Here is a 26,410-nt window from a genome sequence, read left to right as displayed (position 1 = left end):
CTGGAGTCTGGAGTCTGGAGCCTGGAGACTGGAGACTGGAGTCTGGAGACTGGAGACTGGAGACTGGAGACTGGAGACTGGAGTCAGGAGACTGGAGTCTGGAGTCTGGAGACTAGTCTGGAGACTGGAGTCTGGAGACTGGAGACTGGAGTCTGGAGACTGGAGTCTGGAGACTGGAGTCTGGAGACTGGAGTCTGGAGTCTGGAGACTGGAGTCTGGAGACTGGGGACTGTGGACTGGAGTCTGGAGTCTGGAGACTGGAGACTGGAGACTGGAGTCTGGAGACTGGAGACTGGAGACTGGAGTCTGGAGTCTGGAGACTGGAGTCTGGAGACTGGGGACTGTGGACTGGAGTCTGGAGTCTGGAGACTGGAGACTGGAGTCTGGAGACTGGAGACTGGAGTCTGGAGACTGGGGACTGGAGTCTGGAGTCTGGAGACTGGAGTCTGGAGATTGGAGTCTGGAGACTGGGGACTGTGGACTGGAGTCTGGAGTCTGGAGACTGGGGACTGGAGACTGGAGACTGGAGACTGGAGACTGGAGTCTGCAGACTGGAGACTGGAGTCTGGAGTCTGGAGACTGGAGTCTGGAGACTGGAGCCTGGAGACTGGAGACTGGAGTCTGGAGACTGGAGACTGGAGACTGGAGACTGGAGTCAGGAGACTGGAGTCTGGAGTCTGGAGACTAGTCTGGAGACTGGAGACTGGAGTCTGGAGACTGGAGACTGGAGTCTGGAGACTGGAGACTGGAGACTGGAGACTGGAGTCTGGAGACTGGAGTCTGGAGTCTGGAGACTAGTCTGGAGACTGGAGACTGGAGACTGGAGTCTGGAGTCTGGAGACTGGAGACTGGAGACTGGAGACTGGAGTCTGGAGACTGGAGACTGGAGACTGGAGTCTGGAGACTGGAGTCTGGAGTCTGGAGTCTGGAGACTGGAGACTGGAGTCTGGAGTCTGGAGACTGGGGACTGGAGACTGGAGACTGGAGACTGGAGACTGGAGACTGGAGTCTGGAGACTGGAGACTGGAGACTGGAGTCTGGAGACTGGAGACTGGAGTCTGGAGACTGGAGACTGGAGACTGGAGTCTGGAGACTGGAGTCTGGAGACTGGAGACTGGAGTCTGGAGACTGGAGACTGGAGACTGGAGTCTGGAGACTGGAGACTGGAGTCTGGAGACTGGAGACTGGAGACTGGAGACTAGTCTGGAGACTGGAGACTGGAGACTGGAGTCTGGAGACTGGAGTCTGGAGACTGGAGACTGGAGACTGGGGACTGGAGTCTGGAGACTGGAGACTGGAGACTGGAGACTGGAGACTAGTCTGGAGTCTGGAGACTGGAGACTGGAGTCTGGAGACTGGAGACTGGAGTCTGGAGACTGGAGTCTGGAGACTGGAGACTGGAGACTGGAGTCTGGAGTCTGGAGACTAGTCTGGAGACTGGAGTCTGGAGACTGGAGACTGGAGTCTGGAGACTGGAGACTGGAGACTGGAGTCTGGAGTCTGGAGACTGGAGACTGGGGACTGGAGACTGGAGACTGGAGACTGGAGTCTGGAGACTGGAGTCTGGAGTCTGGAGAGTGGAGACTGGAGACTGGAGTCTGGAGACTGGAGACTGGAGTCTGGAGACTGGAGTCTTGATTCTGGAGACTGGAGACTGGAGTCTGGAGACTGGAGACTGGAGACTGGAGACTGGGGACTGGAGACTGGAGTCTGGAGTCTGGAGACTGGAGGCTGGAGACTGGGACTGGAGACTGGGGACTGGAGACTGGAGACTGGAGTCTGGAGACTGGAGTCTGGAGACTGGGGACTGGAGACTGGAGTCTGGAGACTGGAGTCTGGAGACTGGAGTCTGGAGACTGGAGACTAGACTGGAGACTAGACTGGAGACTGGAGACTGGAGACTAGACTGGAGACTGGAGACTGGAGACTGGAGTCTGGAGACTGGAGACTAGACTGGAGACTGGAGTCTGGAGACTGGAGACTGGAGACTGGAGTCTGGAGACTGGAGACTGGAGTCTGGAGACTGGAGACTGGAGACTGGAGTCTGGAGACTGGAGACTGGAGACTGGAGACTGGAGACTGGAGACTAGACTGGAGACTAGACTGGAGACTGGAGACTGGAGACGGGAGACTAGACTGGAGACTAGACTGGAGACTGGACTGGAGACTGGAGTCTGGAGACTGGAGACTGGAGTCTGGAGACTGGAGACTGGAGTCTGGAGACTGGAGACTGGAGACTGGAGTCTGGAGTCTGGAGACTGGGGACTGGAGTCTGGGGACTGGAGTCTGGGGACTGGAGACTGGAGACTGGAGACTAGAGACTGGAGTCTGGAGACTGGAGACTGGAGTCTGGAGACTGGAGACTGGAGACTGGAGTCTGGAGACTGGAGACTGGAGTCTGGAGACTGGAGACTGGAGACTGGAGTCTGGAGTCTGGAGACTGGAGTCTGGAGACTGGAGACTGGAGTCTGGAGACTGGAGACTGGAGTCTGGAGACTGGAGACTGGAGTCTGGAGACTGGAGACTGGAGACTGGAGTCTGGAGACTGGAGACTGGAGTCTGGAGTCTGGAGACTGGAGACTGGAGACTGGAGACTGGAGTCTGGAGACTGGAGACTGGAGTCTGGAGACTGGAGACTGGAGTCTGGAGACTGGAGACTGGAGACTGGGGACTGGGGACTGGAGACTGGAGTCTGGAGACTGGAGACTGGAGACTTGATTCTGGAGACTGGAGTCTGGAGACTGGAGACTGGAGACTGGAGTCTGGAGACTGGAGACTGGAGACTTGATTCTGGAGACTGGAGTCTGGAGACTGGGGACTGGGGACTGGAGACTGGAGTCTGGAGACTGGAGACTGGAGACTGGAGACTGGAGTCTGGAGACTGGAGACTGGAGTCTGGAGACTGGAGACTGGGGACTGGAGACTGGGGACTGGAGACTGGAGACTGGAGACTGGAGACTGGAGACTGGAGTCTGGAGACTGGAGTCTGGAGACTGGAGACTGGGGACTGGAGACGAGTCTGGAGACTGGAGACTGGAGTCTGGAGACTGGAGTCTGGAGACTGGAGACTGGAGACTGGAGTCTGGAGACTGGAGTCTGGAGACTGGAGTCTGGAGACTGGAGTCTGGAGACTGGAGCCTGGAGACTGGGACTGGAGACTGGGGACTGGGGACTGGAGACTGGAGACTGGATACTGGAGTCTGGAGACTGGAGTCTGGAGTCTGGAGAGTGGAGACTGGAGACTGGAGTCTGGAGACTGGAGACTGGAGTCTGGAGACTGGAGTCTTGATTCTGGAGACTGGAGACTGGAGACTGGAGTCTGGAGACTGGAGACTGGAGACTGGGGACTGGAGACTGGGGACTGGAGACTGGAGTCTGGAGTCTGGAGTCTGGAGCCTGGAGACTGGGACTGGAGACTGGGGACTGGAGACTGGAGTCTGGAGACTGGAGTCTGGAGACTGGGGACTGGAGACTGGAGACTGGAGTCTGGAGACTGGAGTCTGGAGACTGGAGACTGGAGACTGGAGTCTGGAGACTGGAGACTGGAGACTAGACTGGAGACTAGACTGGAGACTGGAGACTGGAGACTAGACTGGAGACTGGAGACTGGAGACTGGAGTCTGGAGACTGGAGACTAGACTGGAGACTGGAGTCTGGAGACTGGAGACTGGAGACTGGAGTCTGGAGACTGGAGACTGGAGTCTGGAGACTGGAGACTGGAGACTGGAGTCTGGAGACTGGAGACTGGAGACTGGAGACTGGAGACTGGAGACTAGACTGGAGACTAGACTGGAGACTGGAGACTGGAGACTAGACTGGAGACTGGAGTCTGGAGACTGGAGACTGGAGTCTGGAGACTGGAGACTGGAGTCTGGAGTCTGGAGACTGGAGACTGGAGACTGGGGACTGGAGTCTGGGGACTGGAGTCTGGGGACTGGAGACTGGAGACTGGAGACTAGAGTCTGGAGACTGGAGACTGGAGACTGGAGACTGGAGTCTGGAGACTGGAGACTGGAGACTGGAGTCTGGAGACTGGAGACTGGAGTCTGGAGACTGGAGACTGGAGTCTGGAGTCTGGAGTCTGGAGTCTGGAGACTGGAGTCTGGAGACTGGAGACTGGAGTCTGGAGACTGGAGACTGGAGTCTGGAGACTGGAGACTGGAGTCTGGAGACTGGAGACTGGAGACTGGAGTCTGGAGACTGGAGACTGGAGTCTGGAGACTGGAGACTGGAGACTGGAGACTAGAGTCTGGAGACTGGAGACTGGAGTCTGGGGACTGGAGTCTGGAGACTGGAGACTGGAGTCTGGAGACTGGAGACTGGAGACTGGAGTCTGGAGACTGGAGACTGGAGTCTGGAGACTGGAGACTGGAGACTGGAGACTAGAGTCTGGAGTCTGGAGACTGGAGTCTGGGGACTGGAGTCTGGGGACTGGAGACTGGAGACTGGAGACTAGAGTCTGGAGACTGGAGACTGGAGACTGGAGACTGGAGTCTGGAGACTGGAGACTGGAGACTGGAGTCTGGAGACTGGAGACTGGAGTCTGGAGACTGGAGACTGGAGACTGGAGTCTGGAGTCTGGAGTCTGGAGTCTGGAGACTGGAGTCTGGAGACTGGAGACTGGAGTCTGGAGACTGGAGACTGGAGTCTGGAGACTGGAGACTGGAGACTGGAGTCTGGAGACTGGAGACTGGAGTCTGGAGACTGGAGACCGGAGACTGGAGACTGGAGTCTGGAGACTGGAGACTGGAGTCTGGAGACTGGAGTCTGGAGTCTGGAGACTGGAGACTGGAGACTGGGGACTGGAGACTGGAGTCTGGAGACTGGAGACTGGAGACTTGATTCTGGAGACTGGAGTCTGGAGACTGGAGACTGGAGACTGGAGTCTGGAGACTGGAGACTGGAGACTTGATTCTGGAGACTGGAGTCTGGAGACTGGGGACTGGAGACTGGAGTCTGGAGACTGGAGACTGGAGTCTGGAGACTGGAGACTGGAGACTGGAGACTGGGGACTGGAGACTGGGGACTGGAGACTGGAGACTGGAGACTGGAGTCTGGAGACTGGAGACTGGAGTCTGGAGACTGGAGTCTGGAGACTGGAGACTGGGGACTGGAGACTGGAGTCTGGAGACTGGAGACTGGAGACTGGAGACTGGAGTCTGGAGACTGGAGTCTGGAGACTGGAGACTGGAGTCTGGAGACTGGAGACTGGAGACTGGAGACTGGAGTCTGGAGTCTGGAGACTGGAGACTGGAGACTGGAGTCTGGAGACTGGAGTCTGGAGACTGGAGACTGGAGACTGGAGACTGGAGTCTGGAGACTGGAGACTGGAGTCTGGAGACTGGAGTCTGGAGTCTGGAGACTGGAGACTGGGGACTGGAGACTGGAGTCTGGAGACTGGAGTCTGGAGACTGGAGACTGGAGACTTGATTCTGGAGACTGGAGTCTGGAGACTGGAGACTGGAGTCTGGAGTCTGGAGACTGGAGTCTGGAGACTGGAGACTGGAGACTTGATTCTGGAGACTGGAGTCTGGAGACTGGAGACTGGAGACTGGAGACTTGATTCTGGAGACTGGAGTCTGGAGACTGGAGACTGGAGACTGGAGTCTGGAGACTGGATTCTGGAGACTGGAGACTTGATTCTGGAGACTGGAGTCTGGAGACTGGAGACTGGAGACTGGAGACTGGAGACTGGAGTCTGGAGACTGGAGACTGGAGACTGGGGACTGGAGACTGGAGCCTGGAGTCTGGAGACTGGAGACTGGAGACTGGAGTCTGGAGACTGGAGTCTGGAGACTGGAGACTGGAGACTGGAGTCTGGAGACTGGGGACTGGAGACTGGAGACTGGAGCCTGGAGTCTGGAGAATGGAGACTGGAGTCTGGAGACTGGAGACTGGAGACTGGAGACTGGAGACTGGAGACTGGAGTCTGGAGACTGGAGCCTGGAGTCTGGAGACTGGAGACTGGAGACTGGAGACTGGAGACTGGAGACTTGATTCTGGAGACTGGAGTCTGGAGACTGGAGACTGGAGACTGGAGTCTGGAGACTGGAGACTTGATTCTGGAGACTGGAGTCTGGAGACTGGGGACTGGAGACTGGAGTCTGGAGACTGGAGACTGGAGTCTGGAGACTGGAGACTGGAGTCTGGAGACTGGAGTCTGGAGACTGGAGACTGGGGACTGGAGACTGGAGTCTAGAGACTGGAGACTGGAGTCTGGAGACTGGAGTCTGGAGACTGGAGTCTGGAGACTGGAGACTGGAGACTGGAGTCTGGAGACTGGAGACTGGAGACTGGAGACTGGGGTCTGGAGTCTGGAGACTGGAGACTGGAGACTGGAGACTGGAGTCTGGAGACTGGAGTCTGGAGACTGGAGACTGGGGACTGGAGACTGGAGTCTGGAGACTGGAGTCTGGAGACTGGAGACTGGAGACTTGATTCTGGAGACTGGAGACTGGAGTCTGGAGTCTGGAGACTGGAGTCTGGAGACTGGAGACTGGAGACTTGATTCTGGAGACTGGAGTCTGGAGACTGGAGACTGGAGACTGGAGACTTGATTCTGGAGACTGGAGTCTGGAGACTGGAGACTGGAGACTGGAGTCTGGAGACTGGATTCTGGAGACTGGAGACTGGAGACTGGAGACTTGAGTCTGGAGACTGGAGACTGGAGACTGGAGTCTGGAGTCTGGAGTCTGGAGATTGGAGACTGGAGACTGGAGACTGGGGACTGGAGACTGGGGACTGGAGACTGGAGACTGGAGACTGGAGACTGGAGTCTGGAGACTGGAGACTGGAGACTGGAGTCTGGAGACTGGAGACTGGAGACTGGAGTCTGGAGACTGGAGACTGGAGTCTGGAGACTGGAGACTGGAGTCTGGAGACTGGAGTCTGGAGACTGGAGTCTGGAGACTGGAGACTGGAGTCTGGAGACTGGAGACTGGAGACTGGAGACTGGGGTCTGGAGACTGGAGTCTGGAGACTGGAGTCTGGAGACTGGAGTCTGGAGTCTGGAGACTGGAGTCTGGAGACTGGAGACTGGAGTCTGGAGACTGGAAACTGGAGTCTGGAGACTGGAGTCTGGAGACTGGAGACTGGAGTCTGGAGACTGGAGACTGGAGTCTGGAGACTGGAGTCTGGACACTGGAGTCTGGAGTCTGGAGACTGGAGACTAGAGACTGGAGTCTGGAGACTGGGGACTGGAGACTGGGGACTGGAGTCTGGAGACTGGAGACTGGAGACTGGAGTCTGGAGACTGGAGACTGGAGTCTGGAGACTGGAGACTGGAGACTGGAGTCTGGAGACTGGAGACTGGAGTCTGGAGACTGGAGACTGGAGTCTGGAGACTGGAGTCTGGAGACTGGAGACTGGAGACTTGAGACTGGAGTCTGGAGACTGGAGACTGGAGACTGGAGTCTGGAGACTGGAGACTGGAGTCTGGAGTCTGGAGACTGGAGTCTGGAGACTGGAGTCTGGAGACTGGAGTCTGGAGACTGGAGACTGGAGTCTGGAGTCTGGAGACTGGAGTCTGGAGACTGGAGTCTGGAGACTGGAGACTGGAGACTGGAGACTGGAGTCTGGAGACTGGAGTCTGGAGTCTGGAGTCTGGAGACTGGAGACTGGAGTCTGGAGACTGGAGACTGGAGTCTGGAGACTGGAGACTGGAGCCTGGAGACTGGAGTCTGGAGACTGGAGACTGGAGACTGGAGTCTGGAGACTGGAGTCTGGAGACTGGAGACTGGAGTCTGGAGACTGGAGACTGGAGTCTGGAGACTGGAGTCTGGAGACTGGAGTCTGGAGACTGGAGACTGGAGACTGGAGACTGGGGACTGGAGAATGGAGACTGGGGACTGGAGACTGGAGTCTGGAGACTGGAGACTGGGGACTGGGGACTGGAGACTGGAGACTGGAGCCTGGAGTCTGGAGACTGGAGACTGGAGTCTGGAGTCTGGAGACTGGAGACTGGAGACTGGAGTCTGGAGACTGGGTACTGGAGACTGGAGTCTGGAGTCTGGACTTTGGAGTCTGGAGTCTGGAGTCTGGAGACTGGAGACTGGAGTCTGGAGACTGGGGACTGGGGACTGGAGACTGGGGACTGGGGACTGGAGACTGGAGTCTGGAGACTGGAGTCTGGAGACTGGAGTCTGGAGACTGGAGACTGGAGTCTGGAGACTGGAGACTGGAGTCTGGAGACTGGAGACTGGAGACTGGAGTCTGGAGTCTGGAGACTGGAGACTGGAGTCTGGAGTCTGGAGACTGGAGTCTGGAGACTGGAGACTGGAGTCTGGAGACTGGAGCCTGGAGACTGGAGACTGGAGTCTGGAGACTGGAGACTGGAGTCTGGAGACTGGAGACTGGAGACTGGAGACTGGAGTCTGGAGACTGGAGACTGGAGACTGGAGTCTGGAGACTGGAGACTGGAGACTGGAGTCTGGAGACTGGAGACTGGAGACTGTGGACTGGAGTCTGGAGACTTGATTCTGGAGACTGGAGACTGGAGTCTGGAGTCTGGAGACTGGAGTCTGGAGTCTGGAGACTGGAGACTGGAGTCTGGAGACTGGAGACTGGGGACTGGAGACTGGAGTCTGGAGTCTGGAGACTGGAGCCTGGAGACTGGGGACTGGAGACTGGGGACTGGAGACTGGAGACTGGAGTCTGGAGACTGGAGTCTGGAGACTGGAGACTGGAGTCTGGAGACTGGAGTCTGGAGACTGGAGACTGGAGACTGGAGTCTGGAGACTGGAGACTGGAGACTAGACTGGAGACTAGACTGGAGACTGGAGACTGGAGACTAGACTGGAGACTAGACTGGAGACTGGAGTCTGGAGACTAGACTGGAGACTGGAGACTGGAGTCTGGAGACTGGAGACTGGAGACTGGAGTCTGGAGACTGGAGTCTGGAGTCTGGAGACTGGAGACTGGAGACTGGAGTCTGGAGTCTGGAGACTGCAGTCTGGAGACTGGAGACTGGAGACTAGACTGGAGACTAGACTGGAGACTGGAGACTGGAGACTGGAGTCTGGAGACTGGAGACTGGAGTCTGGAGACTGGAGACTGGAGACTGGAGTCTGGAGACTGGAGACTGGAGTCTGGAGACTGGAGACTGGAGACTGGGGACTGGAGACTGGAGACTGGAGTCTGGAGACTGGAGACTGGAGACTGGAGTCTGGAGACTGGAGTCTGGGGACTGGGGACTGGAGACTGGAGTCTGGAGTCTGGAGACTGGGGACTGGAGACTGGAGACTGGAGTCTGGAGAGTGGAGTCTGGAGACTGGGGACTGGAGACTGGAGACTGGAGAGTGGAGTCTGGAGACTGGGGACTGGAGACTGGAGACTGGAGACTGGAGTCTGGAGACTGGAGACTGGAGACTGGAGTCTGGAGACTGGAGTCTGGAGACTGGAGTCTGGAGACTGGAGACTGGAGTCTGGAGACTGGAGACTGGAGTCTGGAGACTGGGGACTGGGGACTGGAGACTGGAGTCTGGAGACTGGAGACTGGGGACTGGAGACTGGAGACTGGAGTCTGGAGACTGGAGACTGGAGTCTGGAGTCTGGAGTCTGGAGACTGGAGTCTGGAGTCTGGAGACTGGAGTCTGGAGTCTGGAGACTGGAGACTGGGGACTGGAGACTGGAGTCTGGAGACTGGAGACTGGAGTCTGGAGACTGGAGTCTGGAGACTGGAGACTGGAGTCTGGAGTCTGGAGACTGGAGACTGGAGACTGGAGTCTGGAGACTGGAGACTGGAGTCTGGAGTCTGCAGACTGGAGTCTGGAGACTGGAGTCTGGAGTCTGGAGACTGGAGACTGGAGTCTGGAGACTGGAGACTGGAGTCTGGAGACTGGAGACTGGAGTCTGGAGACTGGAGACTGGAGTCTGGAGACTGGAGACTGGAGACTGGAGTCTGGAGACTGGAGACTGGAGACTGGAGTCTGGAGACTGGGGACTGGAGACTGGGGACTGGAGACTGGAGACTGGAGTCTGGAGACTGGAGACTGGAGACTGGAGACTGGAGTCTGGAGACTGGAGACTGGAGTCTGTAGACAGGAGACTGGAGACTGGAGACTGGAGTCTGGAGACTGGAGTCTGGAGACTGGAGTCTGGAGACTGGAGTCTGGAGTCTGGAGACTGGAGACTGGAGTCTGGAGTCTGGAGACTGGAGACTGGAGACTGGAGTCTGGAGACTGGGGACTGGAGACTGGAGTCTGGAGACTGGAGACTGGAGACTGGAGTCTGGGGACTGGAGACTGGAGTCTGGAGACTGGAGACTGGAGACTAGACTGGAGACTGGAGACTGGAGACTGGGGACTGGAGACTGTGGACTGGAGACTTGATTCTGGAGTCTGGAGACTGGAGACTGGAGTCTGGAGACTGGGGACTGGAGACTGGAGTCTGGAGACTGGAGACTGGAGTCTGGAGTCTGGAGACTGGGGACTGGAGACTGGAGTCTGGAGTCTGGAGACTGGAGACTGGAGACTGGAGTCTGGAGACTGGGGACTGGAGACTGGAGTCTGGAGACTGGAGTCTGGAGACTGGAGTCTGGAGACTGGAGACTGGAGTCTGGAGTCTGGAGTCTGGAGACTGGAGACTGGAGACTGGAGTCTGGAGACTGGAGACTGGAGACTGGAGTCTGGAGACTGGAGTCTGGAGACTGGAGTCTGGAGACTGGAGTCTGGAGACTGGAGACTGGAGACTGGAGTCTGGAGTCTGGAGACTGGAGACTGGAGTCTGGGGACTGGAGACTGGGGACTGGAGACTGGAGTCTGGAGACTGGAGACTGGAGACTGGAGTCTGGAGTCTGGAGACTGGAGACTGGAGTCTGGAGTCTGGAGACTGGAGTCTGGAGTCTGGAGACTGGAGTCTGGAGACTGGAGACTGGAGACTGGAGACTGGAGTCTGGAGACTGGAGACTGGAGACTGGAGTCTGGAGACTGGAGTCTGGAGACTGGAGACTGGGGACTGGAGACTGGAGACTGGAGACTGGAGTCTGGAGACTGGAGACTAGACTGGAGACTGGAGACTGGAGACTAGACTGGAGACTGGAGACTGGAGACTGGAGTCTGGAGACTGGAGTCTGGAGACTGGAGACTGGAGACTAGACTGGAGACTGGAGACTGGAGTCTGGAGACTGGAGACTGGAGACTGGGGACTGGAGACTGCAGACTAGACTGGAGTCTGGAGTCTGGAGTCTGGAGACTGGAGTCTGGAGACTGGAGACTGGAGACTAGACTGGAGACTGGAGACTGGGGACTGGAGACTGGAGACTAGACTGGAGACTGGAGTCTGGAGACTGGGGACTGGAGACTGCAGACTAGACTGGAGACTGGAGACTGGAGAGTAGACTGGACTGGACTGGACTGGTCTGGAGACTGGAGACTAGACTGGAGACTAGACTGGAGACTAGTCTGGAGACTCGTCTGGAGACTAGTCTGGAGACTGGAGACTGGAGACTAGACTGGAGACTAGTCTGGAGACTAGTCTGGAGACTGGAGTCTGGAGACTGGAGACTGGAGACTGGAGTCTGGAGACTGGAGTCTGGAGCCTGGAGTCTGGAGACTGGAGACTGGAGTCTGGAGACTGGAGACTGGAGTCTGGAGACTGGAGTCTGGAGACTGGAGACTGAAGTCTGGAGACTTGATTCTGGAGACTGGAGTCTGGAGACTGGAGTCTGGAGACTGGAGACTGGAGTCTGGAGACTGGAGACTGGAGACTGCAGACTAGACTGGAGTCTGGAGACTGGAGTCTGGAGACTGGAGACTGGAGTCTGGAGACTGGAGACTGGAGACTGGAGTCTGGAGACTGGAGACTGGAGTCTGGAGTCTGGGGACTGGAGACTGGAGACTGGAGACTGGAGTCTGGAGACTGGAGACTGGAGACTTGATTCTGGAGTCTGGAGACTGGAGACTGGAGACTGGAGTCTGGAGACTGGAGACTGGAGACTGGAGTCTGGGGACTGGAGACTGGAGACTTGATTCTGGAGACTGGAGTCTGGAGTCTGGAGACTGGAGACTGGGGACTGGAGACTGGAGACTGGAGACTTGATTCTGGAGACTGGAGACTTGATTCTGGAGACTGGAGACTGGAGACTGGAGTCTGGAGACTGGAGTCTGGAGACTGGAGACTGGAGACTGGAGTCTGGAGACTGGAGTCTGGAGACTGGGGACTGTAGACTGGAGACTGGAGACTGGAGACTGGAGTCTGGAGACTGGAGACTGGAGACTGGAGTCTGGAGACTGGAGACTGGAGACTGGACTGGAGACTGGAGACTGGAGACTGGACTGGAGACTGGAGCCTGGAGACTGGAGACTGGAGTCTGGAGACTGGAGACTGGAGACTAGACTGGAGACTGGAGTCTGGAGACTGGAGACTGGAGACTGGAGTCTGGAGACTGGAGACTGGAGACTGGAGTCTGGAGACTGGAAACTGGAGACTGGACTGGAGACTGGAGCCTGGAGACTGGAGACTGGAGACTGGAGTCTGGAGACTGGAGACTGGAGACTGGAGTCTGGAGACTGGAGACTGGAGACTGGAGACTGGAGTCTGGAGACTGGAGACTAGACTGGAGACTGGAGTCTGGAGACTGGAGACTAGACTGGAGACTGGAGTCTGGAGTCTGGAGACTAGACTGGAGACTAGACTGGAGTCTGGAGACTGGAGACTGGAGACTGGAGTCTGGGGACTGGAGACTGGAGACTGGAGACTGGAGTCTGGAGACTGGAGTCTGGAGACTGGAGACTGGAGTCTGGAGACTGGAGTCTGGAGACTGGAGTCTGGAGACTGGACTCTGGAGTCTGGAGACTGGAGACTGTAGACTGGAGACTGGACTGGAGTCTGGAGTCTGGAGACTGGAGACTGGAGCCTGGAGACTGGAGTCTGGAGACTGGGGACTGGAGACTAGGCTGGAGACTGGAGACTAGACTGGAGTCTGGAGTCTGGAGACTGGAGACTGGAGACTAGACTGGAGTCTGGAGTCTGGAGACACTAGACTGGAGACTGGAGACTGGAGACTGGAGTCTGGGGACTGGAGACTGGAGACTGCAGACTAGACTGGAGACTGGACTGGAGACTGAAGACTAGACTGGAGACTAGACTGGAGACTAGACTGGAGACTAGTCTGGAGTCTGGAGTCTGGAGACTGGAGACTAGACTGGAGACTAGACTGGAGACTAGTCTGGAGACTAGTCTGGAGTCTGGAGTCTGGAGACTAGTCTGGAGACTGGAGTCTGGAGACTGGGGTCTGGAGACTGGGGTCTGGAGTCTGGAGTCTGGAGACTGGAGACTGCAGACTAGACTGGAGACTAGACTGGAGACTAGACTGGAGACTAGACTGGAGTCTGGAGTCTGGAGACTAGACTGGAGACTAGACTGGAGACTAGTCTGGAGACTGGGGACTGGAGACTGGAGACTGCAGACTAGACTGGAGACTAGACTGAAGTCTGGAGTCTGGAGACTGGAGTCTGGAGACTGGAGACTGGAGACTAGACTGGAGACGAGACTGGAGACTAGACTGGAGACTGGAGACTAGACTGGAGACTGGAGACTGGAGACTAGAGACTGGAGACTAGACTGGAGACTGGAGACTAGACTGGAGACTGGAGACTAGACTGGAGACTGAGGACTGGAGACTGGAGACTGGAGACGAGACTGGAGTCTGGAGACTGGAGACTGGAGACTGGAGACTAGACTGGAGACTGGAGACTAGACGGGACTGGAGACTGGAGACTGCAGACTAGACTGGAGGCTGGAGACTAGACTGGAGTCTGGAGACTGGAGTCTGGAGACTGGAGTCTGGAGACTGGAGTCTGGAGTCTGGAGACTGGAGTCTGGAGACGGGAGACTGGAGACTGGAGACTGGAGTCTGGAGACGGGAGACTGTAGTCTGGTGACTGGAGTCTAGAGTCTAGAGTCTAGAGTCTAGAGTCTGGAGTCTGGAGACTAGAGACTAGAGACTAGAGACTAGAGACTAGAGACTAGAGACTAGAGACTAGAGACTAGAGACTAGAGACTAGAGACTAGAGACTAGAGACTAGAGACTAGAGACTAGAGTCTGGAGCCTGGAGCCTGGAGCCTGTGAGATGGTAACACAGTGGTTGTGTTACTGGACCAGTAATCCAGAGGCCTGGACTAATGATCCAGAGACATGAGTTCAAATCCCACCACGGCAGATGTGGAATTAATTGATATCATATAAGCGAGTACCATGAAACTATCGGATTGCCGTGAAAACCCTTCTGGTTCACGAATGTCCTTTCGGGAAGGAAATCTCCCTTCCTTACCTGGTCTGGCCTATATGTGACTCCAGACTCTCAGCAATGTGGTTGGCTCTGAACTGCGCTCTGCAGTTGAAGGAGGCGGCTCCCCACCACCTTCTCAAGGGCAATTAGGAATGGGCGATAAATTCTGGCCTTCGCAGCGACACCCACATCCTAGGAACGAATAAAAAAAGTGGACTGGAGATGGAGAGACTGGGGGTCTCTAATTGTTTGATGGGACTCAGTCGGGGGAGCTTTAGCATTGCTTATTGTTCCTCTTATCTAACTTCTTGTGTCTACTCTGGTCGCGAGTCTAACCTGAGCTCCCCTTCCATTAGCGGCGGAGTCCGTTCCTGTGGACTGGAAGGAATCGAAGGAGCTAGAGACTGTTAACCTGGACAGCGCCAACTCGCTGCAAGGAAGCACCACTCACCAATCTTCCACCGAGGTACATTCATCCAGCAAGCTCTTCCTCACAGAGGTTCACAGAACGTTCGATGGGGTTCAGAGAGACAGGGTCTGGCTTTCAGAGGCTTCAAGTCTCCCGTCCCACACACTCCTTCCTCACCCCGCAAACTGTGATCACCTCACCCCCCAAACTGTGATCTCCTCACCCCCCAAACTGTGATCTCCTCACCCCCCAAACGGTGATCAACTCACCCCCCAAACTGTGATCACCTCACCCCGCAAACTGTGATCAACTCACCCCCCAAACTGTGATCTCCTCATTCCCCAAACTGTGATCAGCTCAACCCCAAACTGTGATCACCTCACCCCCCAAACTGTGATCACCTCACCCCCCAAACTGTGATCTCCTCACCCCCCAAACTGTGATCTCCTCACCCCCCAAACTGTGATCTCCTCACCCCCCAAACGGTGATCAACTCACCCCCCAAACTGTGATCACCTCACCCCGCAAACTGTGATCAACTCACCCCCCAAACTGTGATCTCCTCATTCCCCAAACTGTGATCAGCTCAACCCCAAACTGTGATCACCTCACCCCCCAAACTGTGATCTCCTCAACCCCCAAACTTTTGTCTCCTCACCCCCCAAACTGTGATCTCCTCACCCCCCAAACTGTGATCTCCTCACCCCCAAACTGTGATCTCCTCACCCCCCAAACTGTGATCTCCTCACCCCCAAACTGTGCTCTCCGCACCCCCCAAACTGTGATCTCCTCACCCCCCAAACTGTGATCTCCTCACCCTCCAAACTGTGATCTCCTCACCCCCCAAACTGTGATCTCCTCACCCCCCAAACTGTGATCTCCTCACCCCCCAAACTGTGATCTCCTCACCCCCCAAACTGTGATCTCCTCACCCCCCAAACAGTGATCAACTCACCCCCCAAACTGTGATCAACTCACCCCCCAAACTGTGATCAACTCACCCCCCAAACTGTGATCAACTCACCCCCCAAACTGTGATCTCCTCATTCCCCAAACTGTGATCAGCTCAACCCCAAACTGTGATCAACTCACCCCCCAAACAGTGATCTCCTCACCCCCCAAACTGTAAACTCATCACCCAAACTGTGATTTCCTCACCCCAAACTGATCTCCTCACCCCCAAAACTGTGATCTCCTCACCCCCCAAACTGTGATCACCTCACCCCCAAACTGTGATCTCCTCACCCCCCAAACTGTGATCAGGGCAGCACGGTGGCATAGTGGTTAGCACTGTTGCCTCACAGCGCCAGGGACCCGGGTTCAAATCCAGCCTCGGGTGACTGTCTGTGTGGAGTTTGCACATTCTCCCCGTGTTTGCGTGGGTTTTCTCCGGGTGCTCCAGTTTCCTCCCACAGTCCAAAGATGTGCGGGTTAGGTTGATTGGCCATGATAAAAAAAATTGGCCCTTAGTGTTAGGGGGGATTAAATACGTGGGGTTACGGGTATAGGGCTTGGGTGGGATGGCTGTCGGTGTAGGGACCGGGTGCTAGGGTTTGGATGAACAGCCATGATCTCGTTGAATGGCGGAGCAGGCTCGAAGGGCCGAATGGCCTACTCCTGCTCCTATCTTCTATGTTTCTATGTTTCTATCACCTAACCCCCCAAACTTTGATCAACTCACCCCCCAAACTGTGATCAGCTCACCCCCCAAACTGTGATCACCTCACCCCCCAAACTGTGATCTCCTCACCCCCCAAACTGTGATCTCCTCAACCCAAAAACTCTGATCTCCTCACTCCCCAAACTGTGCTCACCTCACCCCACAAACTGTGATCTACTCACTCCCCAAACTGTGATCACCTCACCCCCAAACTGTGATCTACTCACTCCCCAAACTGTGATCTCCTCACCCCCCAAACTGTGATCTCCTCACCCCGCAAACTGTGATCTCCTCACCCCCCAAACTGTGATCTCCTCACCCCCAAAACTGTGATCTCCTCATCCCCCAAACTGTGATCTCCTCACCCCCCAAACTGTGATCTCCTCACTCCCCAAACTGTGATCACCTCATCACCCAATCTGTGATCTGCTCATCCCCCAAACTGTGATCTCCTCACCCCCAAAGCTGTGACCTCCTCACCCCCCAAACTGTGATCACCTCACCCCCCAAACTGTGATCATTCACCCACCAAACTGTGAACTCCTAACACGCCACCAAACTGTGACCTCCTCACCCCTCAAACCGTGATCTCCTCGCTCCCCAAGCTGTGGGACACCTCACACCCCACACTGTGGAACTCCTCACCCACCAGACTGTGGGACTCCTCACCCACCAGACTGTGGGACTCCTCACCCACCAGACTGTGGGACTCCTCACCCCCCAAACTGTGGAACTCCTCACCCCCCAAAACTGTGGGGCTCCTCACCCCCAAACTGTGGGTCTCCTCACTCCCCAAACTGGGAGACTCCTCAGCTCCCAAACTGTGAGACTCCTCACCCCCCCAAACTGTGGGACTTCTCACCCCCAAACTGTGATGTCCTCACTCCCCAAACTATAAACTCCTCACGCCCAGAACTGTTAATAGCTCACTCCCCAAACTGTGACCTCCTCATCCCCCAAACTGTGATCTCCTCACTCCCCAAACTGTGATCTCCTCAAGCTCCAAACTGTGATCTCCTCACCCCCAAACTGATCTGCTCACACCCCAGTCTGTGATCTCTTCACCCCCAAAATTGTGATCTCCTCACCCACCAAACTGTGATCCCCTCACCCCCCAAACTGTGATCACCTCATCCCCCAAACTGCAATCACCTCACCCCCCCAAACTGTGATCTCCTCATCTCCCAAACTGTGATCACCTCACCCCCAAACTATGATCACCTCACCCCCAATCTTTGATCACCTCATCCCCCAAACTCTGTTCTCCTCACCCCCCAAACTGTGATCACCTCACCCCCCAAATTGTGATCACCTCACTCCCCAAACTGTGATCACCTCATCCCCCAAACTGTGATTTCCTCACCCCCAAACTGTGATCACCTCACCTCCCAAACTGTGATTACCTCATCCCCCAAACTGTGATCACCTCACACCCCACACTGTGGGACTCCTCACCCCCAAACTGTGGGACTCCTCACCCACCAGACTGTGAAACTCCTCACCCCCCCAAACTGTGGAACTCCTCACCCCCAAACTGTGGGACTCCTCACCCCTCCAAACTGTGGGACTCCTCACCCCCAAACTGTGATGTCCTCACTCCCCAAACTATAATCTCCTCACCCCCAGAACTGTTAATAGCTCACGCCCCAAACAGTGATCTCCTCAACCCCCAAACTGTGATCTCCTCACCCCCAAACTGTGATCTCCTCACGCCCAAACTGTGATCTCCTCACCCCCAAACTGTGATCTCCTCACGCCCAAACTGTGATCTCCTCAAGCTCCAAACTGTGATCTCCTCACCCCCAAACTGTGATCTGCTCACGCCCCAAACTGTGATCACCTCACCCCACAAACTGTGATCTCCTCACCCCGCAAACTGTGATCTCCTCACCCCCCAAAATATAATCTCCTCACCCCAAAAACTGTGATCACCTCACCCCACAAACTGTGATCACCTCACCCCACAAACTGTGATCTCCTCAGCACCCAAAATATAATCTCCTCACCCCCGAAACTGTGATCTCCTCACCCCACAAACTGTGATCTCCTCACCCCGCAAACTGTGATCTCCTCACCACCCAAAATATAATCTCCTCACCCCACAAACTGCGATCACCTCACCCCACAAACTGTGATCTCCTCACCCCGCGAACTGTGATCTCCTCACCACCCAAAATATAATCTCCTCACCCCCGAAACTGTGATCTCCTCACCCCGCGAACTGTGATCTCCTCACCACCCAAAATATAATCTCCTCACCCCGCAAACGGTGATCTCCTCACCCCACCAACTGTGATCACCTCACCCCACAAAATGTGATCTCCTCACCACCCAAAATATAATCTCCTCACCCCCCAAACTGTGATCTCCTCACCCCGCAAACTGTGATCTCCTCACCCCGCAAACTGTGATCTCCTCACCCCGCAAACTGCGATCTCCTCACCTCCCAAACTGTGATCTCCTCACCACCAAAAATATAATCTCCTCACCCCCCAAACTGTGATCTCCTCACCCCCCAAACTGTGATCTCCTCACCCCGCAAACTGTGATCTCCTCACCTCCCAAACTGTGATCTCCTCACCCCAAAACTGTGATCTGCTCACCCCCTAAACTGTGAAGACCTCACCCCCAAAACTGTGATATCCCAACCCCCAATATGTGATCACCTCACCCCCCAAACTGTGATCACCTCATCCCCCAAACTGCGATCACCTCACCCCCCCAAACTGTGATCTCCTCACCCCCCAAACTATGATCTCCTCACCCGCAAACTGTGATCTCTACATCCCCCCAAACTGTGGGACTCCTCACCCCCCAAATTATGATCACCTCACCTCCCAAACTGTGATCACCTCACCCCCAAACTGTGATCACCTCACCCCCAAACTTTGATCACCTCATCCCCCAAACTGTGTTCTGCTCACCCCCCAATCTGTGATCTCCTCACCCCCCAAACAGTGATCACCTCACCCCCCAAACTGTGAAGACCTCACCCCTCAAACTGTGATCACCTCACCCCCCAAACTGTGATCACCTCACCCCGCAAACTGTGATCACCTCACTCCCCAAACTGTGATCTACTCACCCGCAAACTGTGATCTCTACATCCCCCCAAACTGTGGGACTCCTCACCCCCCAAATTATGATCACCTCACCTCCCAAACTGTGATCACCTCACCCCCAAACTGTGATCACCTCACCCCCAAACTTTGATCACCTCATCCCCCAAACTGTGTTCTGCTCACCCCCCAATCTGTGATCTCCTCACCCCCCAAACAGTGATCACCTCACCCCCCAAACTGTGAAGACCTCGCCCCTCAAACTGTGTTCACTTCACCACCCAAACTGTGATCACCTCACCCCGCAAACTGTGATCACCTCACCCCCCAAACTGTGAACTCCTCACACCCCACCAAACTGTGATCTCCTCACCCTCCAAACCGTGATCTCCTCACTCCCCAAAATGTGGGACACCTCACTCCCCAAAATGTGGGACTCCTCACCCACCAGACTGTGGGACTCCTCACCCACCAGACTGTGGAAATCCTCACCCCTCAAACTGTGGAACTCCTCACCCCCAAACTGTGGGACACCTCACTCCCCAAACTGGGAGACTCCTCACCTCCCAAACTGTGAGACTCCTCACCCCCCAAACTGTGGGACTCCTCACCCCCAAACTGTGATGTCCTCACTCCCCAAACTGTGATCTCCTCGCTCCCCAAACTGTATCTCCGCAAGCTCCAAACTGTGATCTCCTCAAGCTCCAAACTGTGATCTCCTCACCCCCAAACTGTGATCTCCTCACCCCCAAACTGTGATCTGCTCACACCCCAGTCTGTGATCTCTTCACCCACAAAACTGTGAACTCCTCACCCCCAAACTGTGATCACCTCACCCCCCCAAACTGTGATCTCCTCACCCCCCAAACTATGATCTCCTCACCCACAAACTGTGATCTCTTCATCCCCCCAAACTGTGTGACTCCTCACCCCCCAAATTATGATCACCTCACCTCCCAAACTGTGATCACCTCACCCCCAAACTGTGATCACCTCACCCCCAAACTTTGATCACCTCATCCCCCAAACTGTGTTCTGCTCACCCCCCAATCTGTGATCTCCTCACACCCCAAACTGTGATCACCTCACCCCCCAAACTTTGATCACCTCACCCCCCAAACTGTGAAGACCTCACCCCTCAAACTGTGATCACCTCACCCCCCAAACTGTGATCACCTCACCCCGCAAACTGTGATCACCTCACCCCCCAAACTGTGAAGACCTCACCCCCCAAACTGTGATCACCTCACCCCGCAAACTGTGATCACCTCACCCCCCAAACTGTGAAGACCTCACCCCCCAAACTGTGATCACCTCACTCCCCAAACTGTGATCACCTCACTCCCCAAACTGTGATCTACTCACCCCCCGAAACTGTGATCTACTTACCCCACTAAGTGCAATCTCCTCAGCTCAAACTGTGATCACCTCACTCCCCAAACTGTGATCTACTCACCCCCCGAAACTGTGATCTCCTTACCCCACTAAATGCAATCTCCTCAGCTCAAACTGTGATCACCTCACCCCGCAAACTGTGATCATTCACCCACCAAACTGTGTTCACTTCACCACCCAAACTGTGATCACCTCACCCCGCAAACTGTGATCACCTCACAGCCCAAACTGTGATCACCTCACCCCGCAAAGTGTGATCACCTCACCCCCCAAACTGTGAACTCCTCACACCCCACCAAACTGTGATCTCCTCACCCCCCAAGCCGTCATCTCCTCACTCCCCAAAATGTGGGACACCTCACTCCCCAAAATGTGGGACTCCTCACCCACCAGACTGTGGGACTCCTCACCCACCAGACTGTGGGACTCCTCACCCACCAGACTGTGGAAATCCTCACCCCCAAACTGTGGAACTCCTCACCTCCAAACTGTGGGGCTCCTCACTCCCCAAACTGGGAGATTCCTCACCTCCCAAACTGTGAGACTCCTCACCCCCAAACTGTGGGACTCCTCACCCCCCAAACTGTGATGTCCTCACTCCCCAAACTGTAATCTCCTCACTCCCCAAACTGTTATCTCCTCACCCCCAGAACTGTTAATAGCTCACTCCCCAAACTGTGATCTCCTCATCCCCCAAACTGTGATCTCCTCACTCCCCAAAATGTGATCTCCGCAAGCTCCAAACTGTGATCTCCTCAAGCTCCAAACTGTGATCTCCTCACCCCCAAACTGTGATCTGCTCACACCCCAGTCTGTGATCTCTTCACCCACAAAACTGTGATCTCCTCACCCCCAAACTGTGATCACCTCATCCCCCAAACTGCGATCACCTCATCCCCCAAACTGTGATCTCCTCACCCCCCCATACTATGATCTCCTCACCCGCAAACTGTGATCTCTTCATCCCCCCAAACTGTGGGACTCCTCACCCCCCAAATTATGATCTCCTCACCCCCAAACTTTGATCACCTCATCCCCCAAACTGTGAAGACGGCACCCCTCAAACTGTGATCACCTCACACCCCAAACTGTGACCTCCTCACCCCAAAACTGTGGGACTCCTCACCCACCAGACTGTGGGACTCCTCACCCACCAGACTGTGGGACTCCTCACCCACCAGACTGTGGGACTCCTCACCCACCAGACTGTGGGACTCCTCACCCACCAGACTGTGGGACTCCTCACCCACCAGACTGTGGGACTCCTCACCCCCCAAAACTGTGGGATTCCTCACGCCCCAAACTGTGGGACTCCTCACTCCCCAACCTGGGAGACTCCTCACCTCCCAAACTGTGAGACTCCTCACCCCCCCCCAAACTGTGGGACTCCTCACCCCCAAACTGTGATCACCTCACCCCACAAACTGTGATCTCCTCACTCCCCAAACTGTGATCACCTCATCACCCAATCTGTGATCTGCTCATCCCCCAAACTGTGATCTCCTCACCCCCAAAGCTGTGACCTCCTCACCCCCCAAACTGTGATCACCTCACCCCCAAAACTGTGATCACCTCATCTCCCAAACTGTGATCACCTCACCCCCCAAACTGTGATCATTCACCCACCAAACTGTGAACTCCTAACACGCCACCAAACTGTGATCTCCTCACCCCTCAAACCGTGATCTCCTCGCTCCCCAAGCTGTGGGACACCTCACACCCCACACTGTGGAACTCCTCACCCACCAGACTGTGGGACTCCTCACCCCCCAAAACTGTGGGGCTCCTCACCCCCAAACTGTGGGTCTCCTCACTCCCCAAACTGTGAGACTCCTCACCCCCCCAAACTGTGGGACTTCTCACCCCCAAACTGTGATGTCCTCACTCCCCAAACTATAATCTCCTCACGCCCAGAACTGTTAATAGCTCACTCCCCAAACTGTGACCTCCTCATCCCCCAAACTGTGATCTCCTCACTCCCCAAACTGTGATCTCCTCAAGCTCCAAACTGTGATCTCCTCACCCCCAAACTGATCTGCTCACACCCCAGTCTGTGATCTCTTCACCCCCAAAACTGTGATCTCCTCACCCACCAAACTGTGATCCCCTCACCCCCCAAACTGTGATCACCTCATCCCCCAAACTGCAATCACCTCACCCCCCCAAACTGTGATCTCCTCATCTCCCAAACTGTGATCACCTCACCGCCAAACTATGATCACCTCACCCCCCAATCTTTGATCACCTCATCCCCCAAACTGTGTTCTCCTCACCCCCCAAACTGTGATCACCTCACCCCCCAAATTGTGATCACCTCACTCCCCAAACTGTGATCACCTCATCCCCCAAACTGTGATTTCCTCACCCCCAAACTGTGATCACCTCACCTCCCAAACTGTGATTACCTCATCCCCCAAACTGTGATCATTCACCCATCAAACTGTGTTCACTTCACCCCCCAAACTTTGATCACCTCACCCCCCAAACTTTGATCACCTCACCCCCCAAACTGTGATCACCTCACCCCCCAAACTGTGATCACCTCACCCCCCAAACTGTGATCACCTCACACCCCACACTGTGGAACTCCTCACCCCCAAACTGTGGGACTCCTCACCCACCAGACTGTGGGACTCCTCACCCACCAGACTGTGGGACTCCTCACCCACCAGACTGTGGGACTCCTCACCCCCCCAAACTGTGGAACTCCTCACCCCCAAACTGTGGGACTCCTCACTCCCCAAACTGGGAGACTCCTCAACTTCCAAACTGTGAGACTCTTCACCCCTCCAAACTGTGGGACTCCTCACCCCCAAACTGTGATGTCCTCACTCCCCAAACTATAATCTCCTCACCCCCAGAACTGTTAATAGCTCACGCCCCAAACAGTGATCTCCTCATCCCCCAAACTGTGATCTCCTCACCCCCAAACTGTGATCTCCTCACGCCCAAACTGTGATCTCCTCAAGCTCCAAACTGTGATCTCCTCACCCCCAAACTGTGATCTCCTCACCCCCAAACTGTGATCTCCTCACCCCCAAACTGTGATCTCCTCACGCCCAAACTGTGATCTCCTCAAGCTCCAAACTGTGATCTCCTCACCCCCAAACTGTGATCTGCTCACACCCCAAACTGTGATCTCTTCACCCCACCAACTGTGATCACCTCACCCCGCAAACTGTGATCACCTCACCCCACAAACTGTGATCTCCTCACCCCGCAAACTGTGATCTCCTCACCACCCAAAATATAATCTCCTCACCCCCCAAACTGTGATCTCCGCACCCCGCAAACTGTGATCTCCTCACCACCCAAAATATAATCTCCTCACCCTGCAAACTGTGATCTCCTCACCACCCAAAATATAATCTCCTCACCCCGCAAACTGTGATCTCCTCACCCCGCAAACTGTGATCTCCTCGCCTCCTAACTGTGATCACCTCATCCCCAAAAAGTGATCACCTCACTCGCCAATTTGTGATGACCTCATCCACCAAACTGTGATCTCCTCACCCCCAAACTGTGATCTCCTCAACCCCAAAATGTGATCACCTCCCCCCGCAAACTGTGATCTCCTCACCTCCCAAACTGTGATCACCTCATCCCCCAAACTTTGATCTCCTCACCCCCAAAACTGTGATCACCTCATCACCCAAACTGTGATCACCTCACCCCCAAAACTGTGATCACCTCATCACCCAAACTGTGATCTCCTCACCCCCCAAACCGTGATCACCTCACCCCCAAAACTGTGACCTCCTCATCCCAAAAACTGCGATCTCCTCACTCCCCAAATTGTGATGACCTCATCCCCCAAACTGTGATCTCCTCACCCCACAAACTTTGATCTCCTCACCCCCCAAACTGTGGTCACCTCACCCCGCAAACTGTGATCTCCTCAACTCCCAAACTGTGATCACCTCATCCCCCAAACTGTGATCACCTCACACCCAAAACCGTAAACTCCTCATCACCCAAACTGTGATTTCCTCACCCCACAAACTGTGATCTCCTCACCCCCAAAACTGTGATCTCCTCATCCCAAAAACTGTGATCTCCTCAATCCCCAAACTGTGATCACCTCACCCCCAAACTGTGATCACCTCATCCCCAAAACTGTGATCACCTCATCACCTAAACTGTGATCTGCTCATCCCCCAAACTGTGAAGACCTCACCCCCAAAACTGTGATCTCCTCACCCCCCAATATGTGATCCCCTCACCCCCCAAACTGTGATCCCCTCACCCCCCAAACTGTGATCTACTCACCCCCCAAAACTGTGATCCCCTTACCCCACTAAGTGCAATCTCCTCAGCTCAAACTGTGATCACCTCACCCCGCAAACTGTGATCATTCACCCACCAAACTGTGTTCACTTCACCACCCAAACTGTGATCACCTCACCCCGCAAACTGTGATCACCTCACAGCCCAAACTGTGATCACCTCACCCCGCAAACTGTGATCACCTCACCCCCCAAACTGTGAACTCCTCACACCCCACCAAACTGTGATCTCCTCACCCCCCAAACCGTGATCTCCTCACTCCCCAAAATGTGGGACACCTCACTCCCCAAAACGTTGGACTCCTCACCCACCAGACTGTGGGACTCCTCACCCACCAGACTGTGGGACTCCTCACCCACCAGACTGGGAGACTCCTCACCTCCCAAACTGTGGGACTCCTCACTCCCCAAACTGGGAGACTCCTCACCCCCCAAACTGTGGGACTCCTCACCCCCAAACTGTGATCACCTCACCCCCAAACTGTGATCACCTCACCCCCAAACTTTGATCACCTCATCCCCCAAACTGTGTTCTGCTCACCCCCCAATCTGTGATCTCCTCACCCCCCAATCTGTGATCTCCTCACCCCCCAAACAGTGATCACCTCACCCCCCAAACTTGGATCACCTCACCCCCCAAACTGTGAAGACCTCACCCCTCAAACTGTGATCACCTCACCCCCCAAACTGTGATCACCTCACCCCGCAAACTGTGATCACCTCACCCCCCAAACTGTGAAGACCTCACCCCCCAAACTGTGATCACCTCACTCCCCAAACTGTGATCACCTCACTCCCCAAACTGTGATCTACTCACCCCCCGAAACTGTGATCTCCTTACCCCACTAAGTGCAATCTCCTCAGCTCAAACTGTGATCACCTCACCCCGCAAACTGTGATCATTCACCCACCAAACTGTGTTCACTTCACCACCCAAACTGTGATCACCTCACCCCGCAAACTGTGATCGCCTCACAGCCCAAACTGTGATCACCTCACCCCGCAAACTGTGATCACCTCACCCCCCAAACTGTGAACTCCTCACACCCCACCAAACTGTGATCTCCTCACCCCCCAAACCGTGATCTCCTCACACCCCAAAATGTGGGACACCTCACTCCCCAAAATGTGGGACTCCTCACCCACCAGACTGTGGGACTCCTCACCCACCAGACTTTGGAAATCCTCACCCCCCAAACTGTGGAACTCCTCACCCCCAAACTGTGGGGCTCCTCACTCCCCAAACTGTGAGACTCCTCACCTCCCAAACTGTGAGACTCCTCACCCCCCAAACTGTGGGACTCCTCACCCCCAAACTGTGATGTCCTCACTCCCCAAACTGTAATCTCCTCACTCCCCAAACTGTTACCTCC

The 26,410-nt window shown here is 55.4% G+C and overlaps 1 protein-coding gene across 1 annotated transcript in view; it reads left to right on the top strand.

Moving 5' to 3' along the window:
- The window catches only part of LOC147091404 (protein FAM131B-like), a 131,416-nt gene that overhangs the window by 20,881 nt on the left and 84,125 nt on the right, over positions 1–26,410 (top strand). The window contains exon 2 of the mRNA XM_085976589.1: positions 14,585–14,694. Within this exon, the coding sequence (XP_085832715.1) occupies positions 14,585–14,694 (110 nt within the window). The remainder of the gene's footprint in view (positions 1–14,584; positions 14,695–26,410) is intronic.

This window comes from Somniosus microcephalus, unplaced genomic scaffold (assembly GCF_052327205.1).
Source record: "Somniosus microcephalus isolate GS21.2 unplaced genomic scaffold, FLI_Smic_1.0 unresolved_chr3, whole genome shotgun sequence".
Classification (NCBI taxonomy): Eukaryota; Metazoa; Chordata; class Chondrichthyes; order Squaliformes; family Somniosidae; genus Somniosus; species Somniosus microcephalus.
This window is presented reverse-complemented; position numbering and strand designations above follow the sequence as displayed.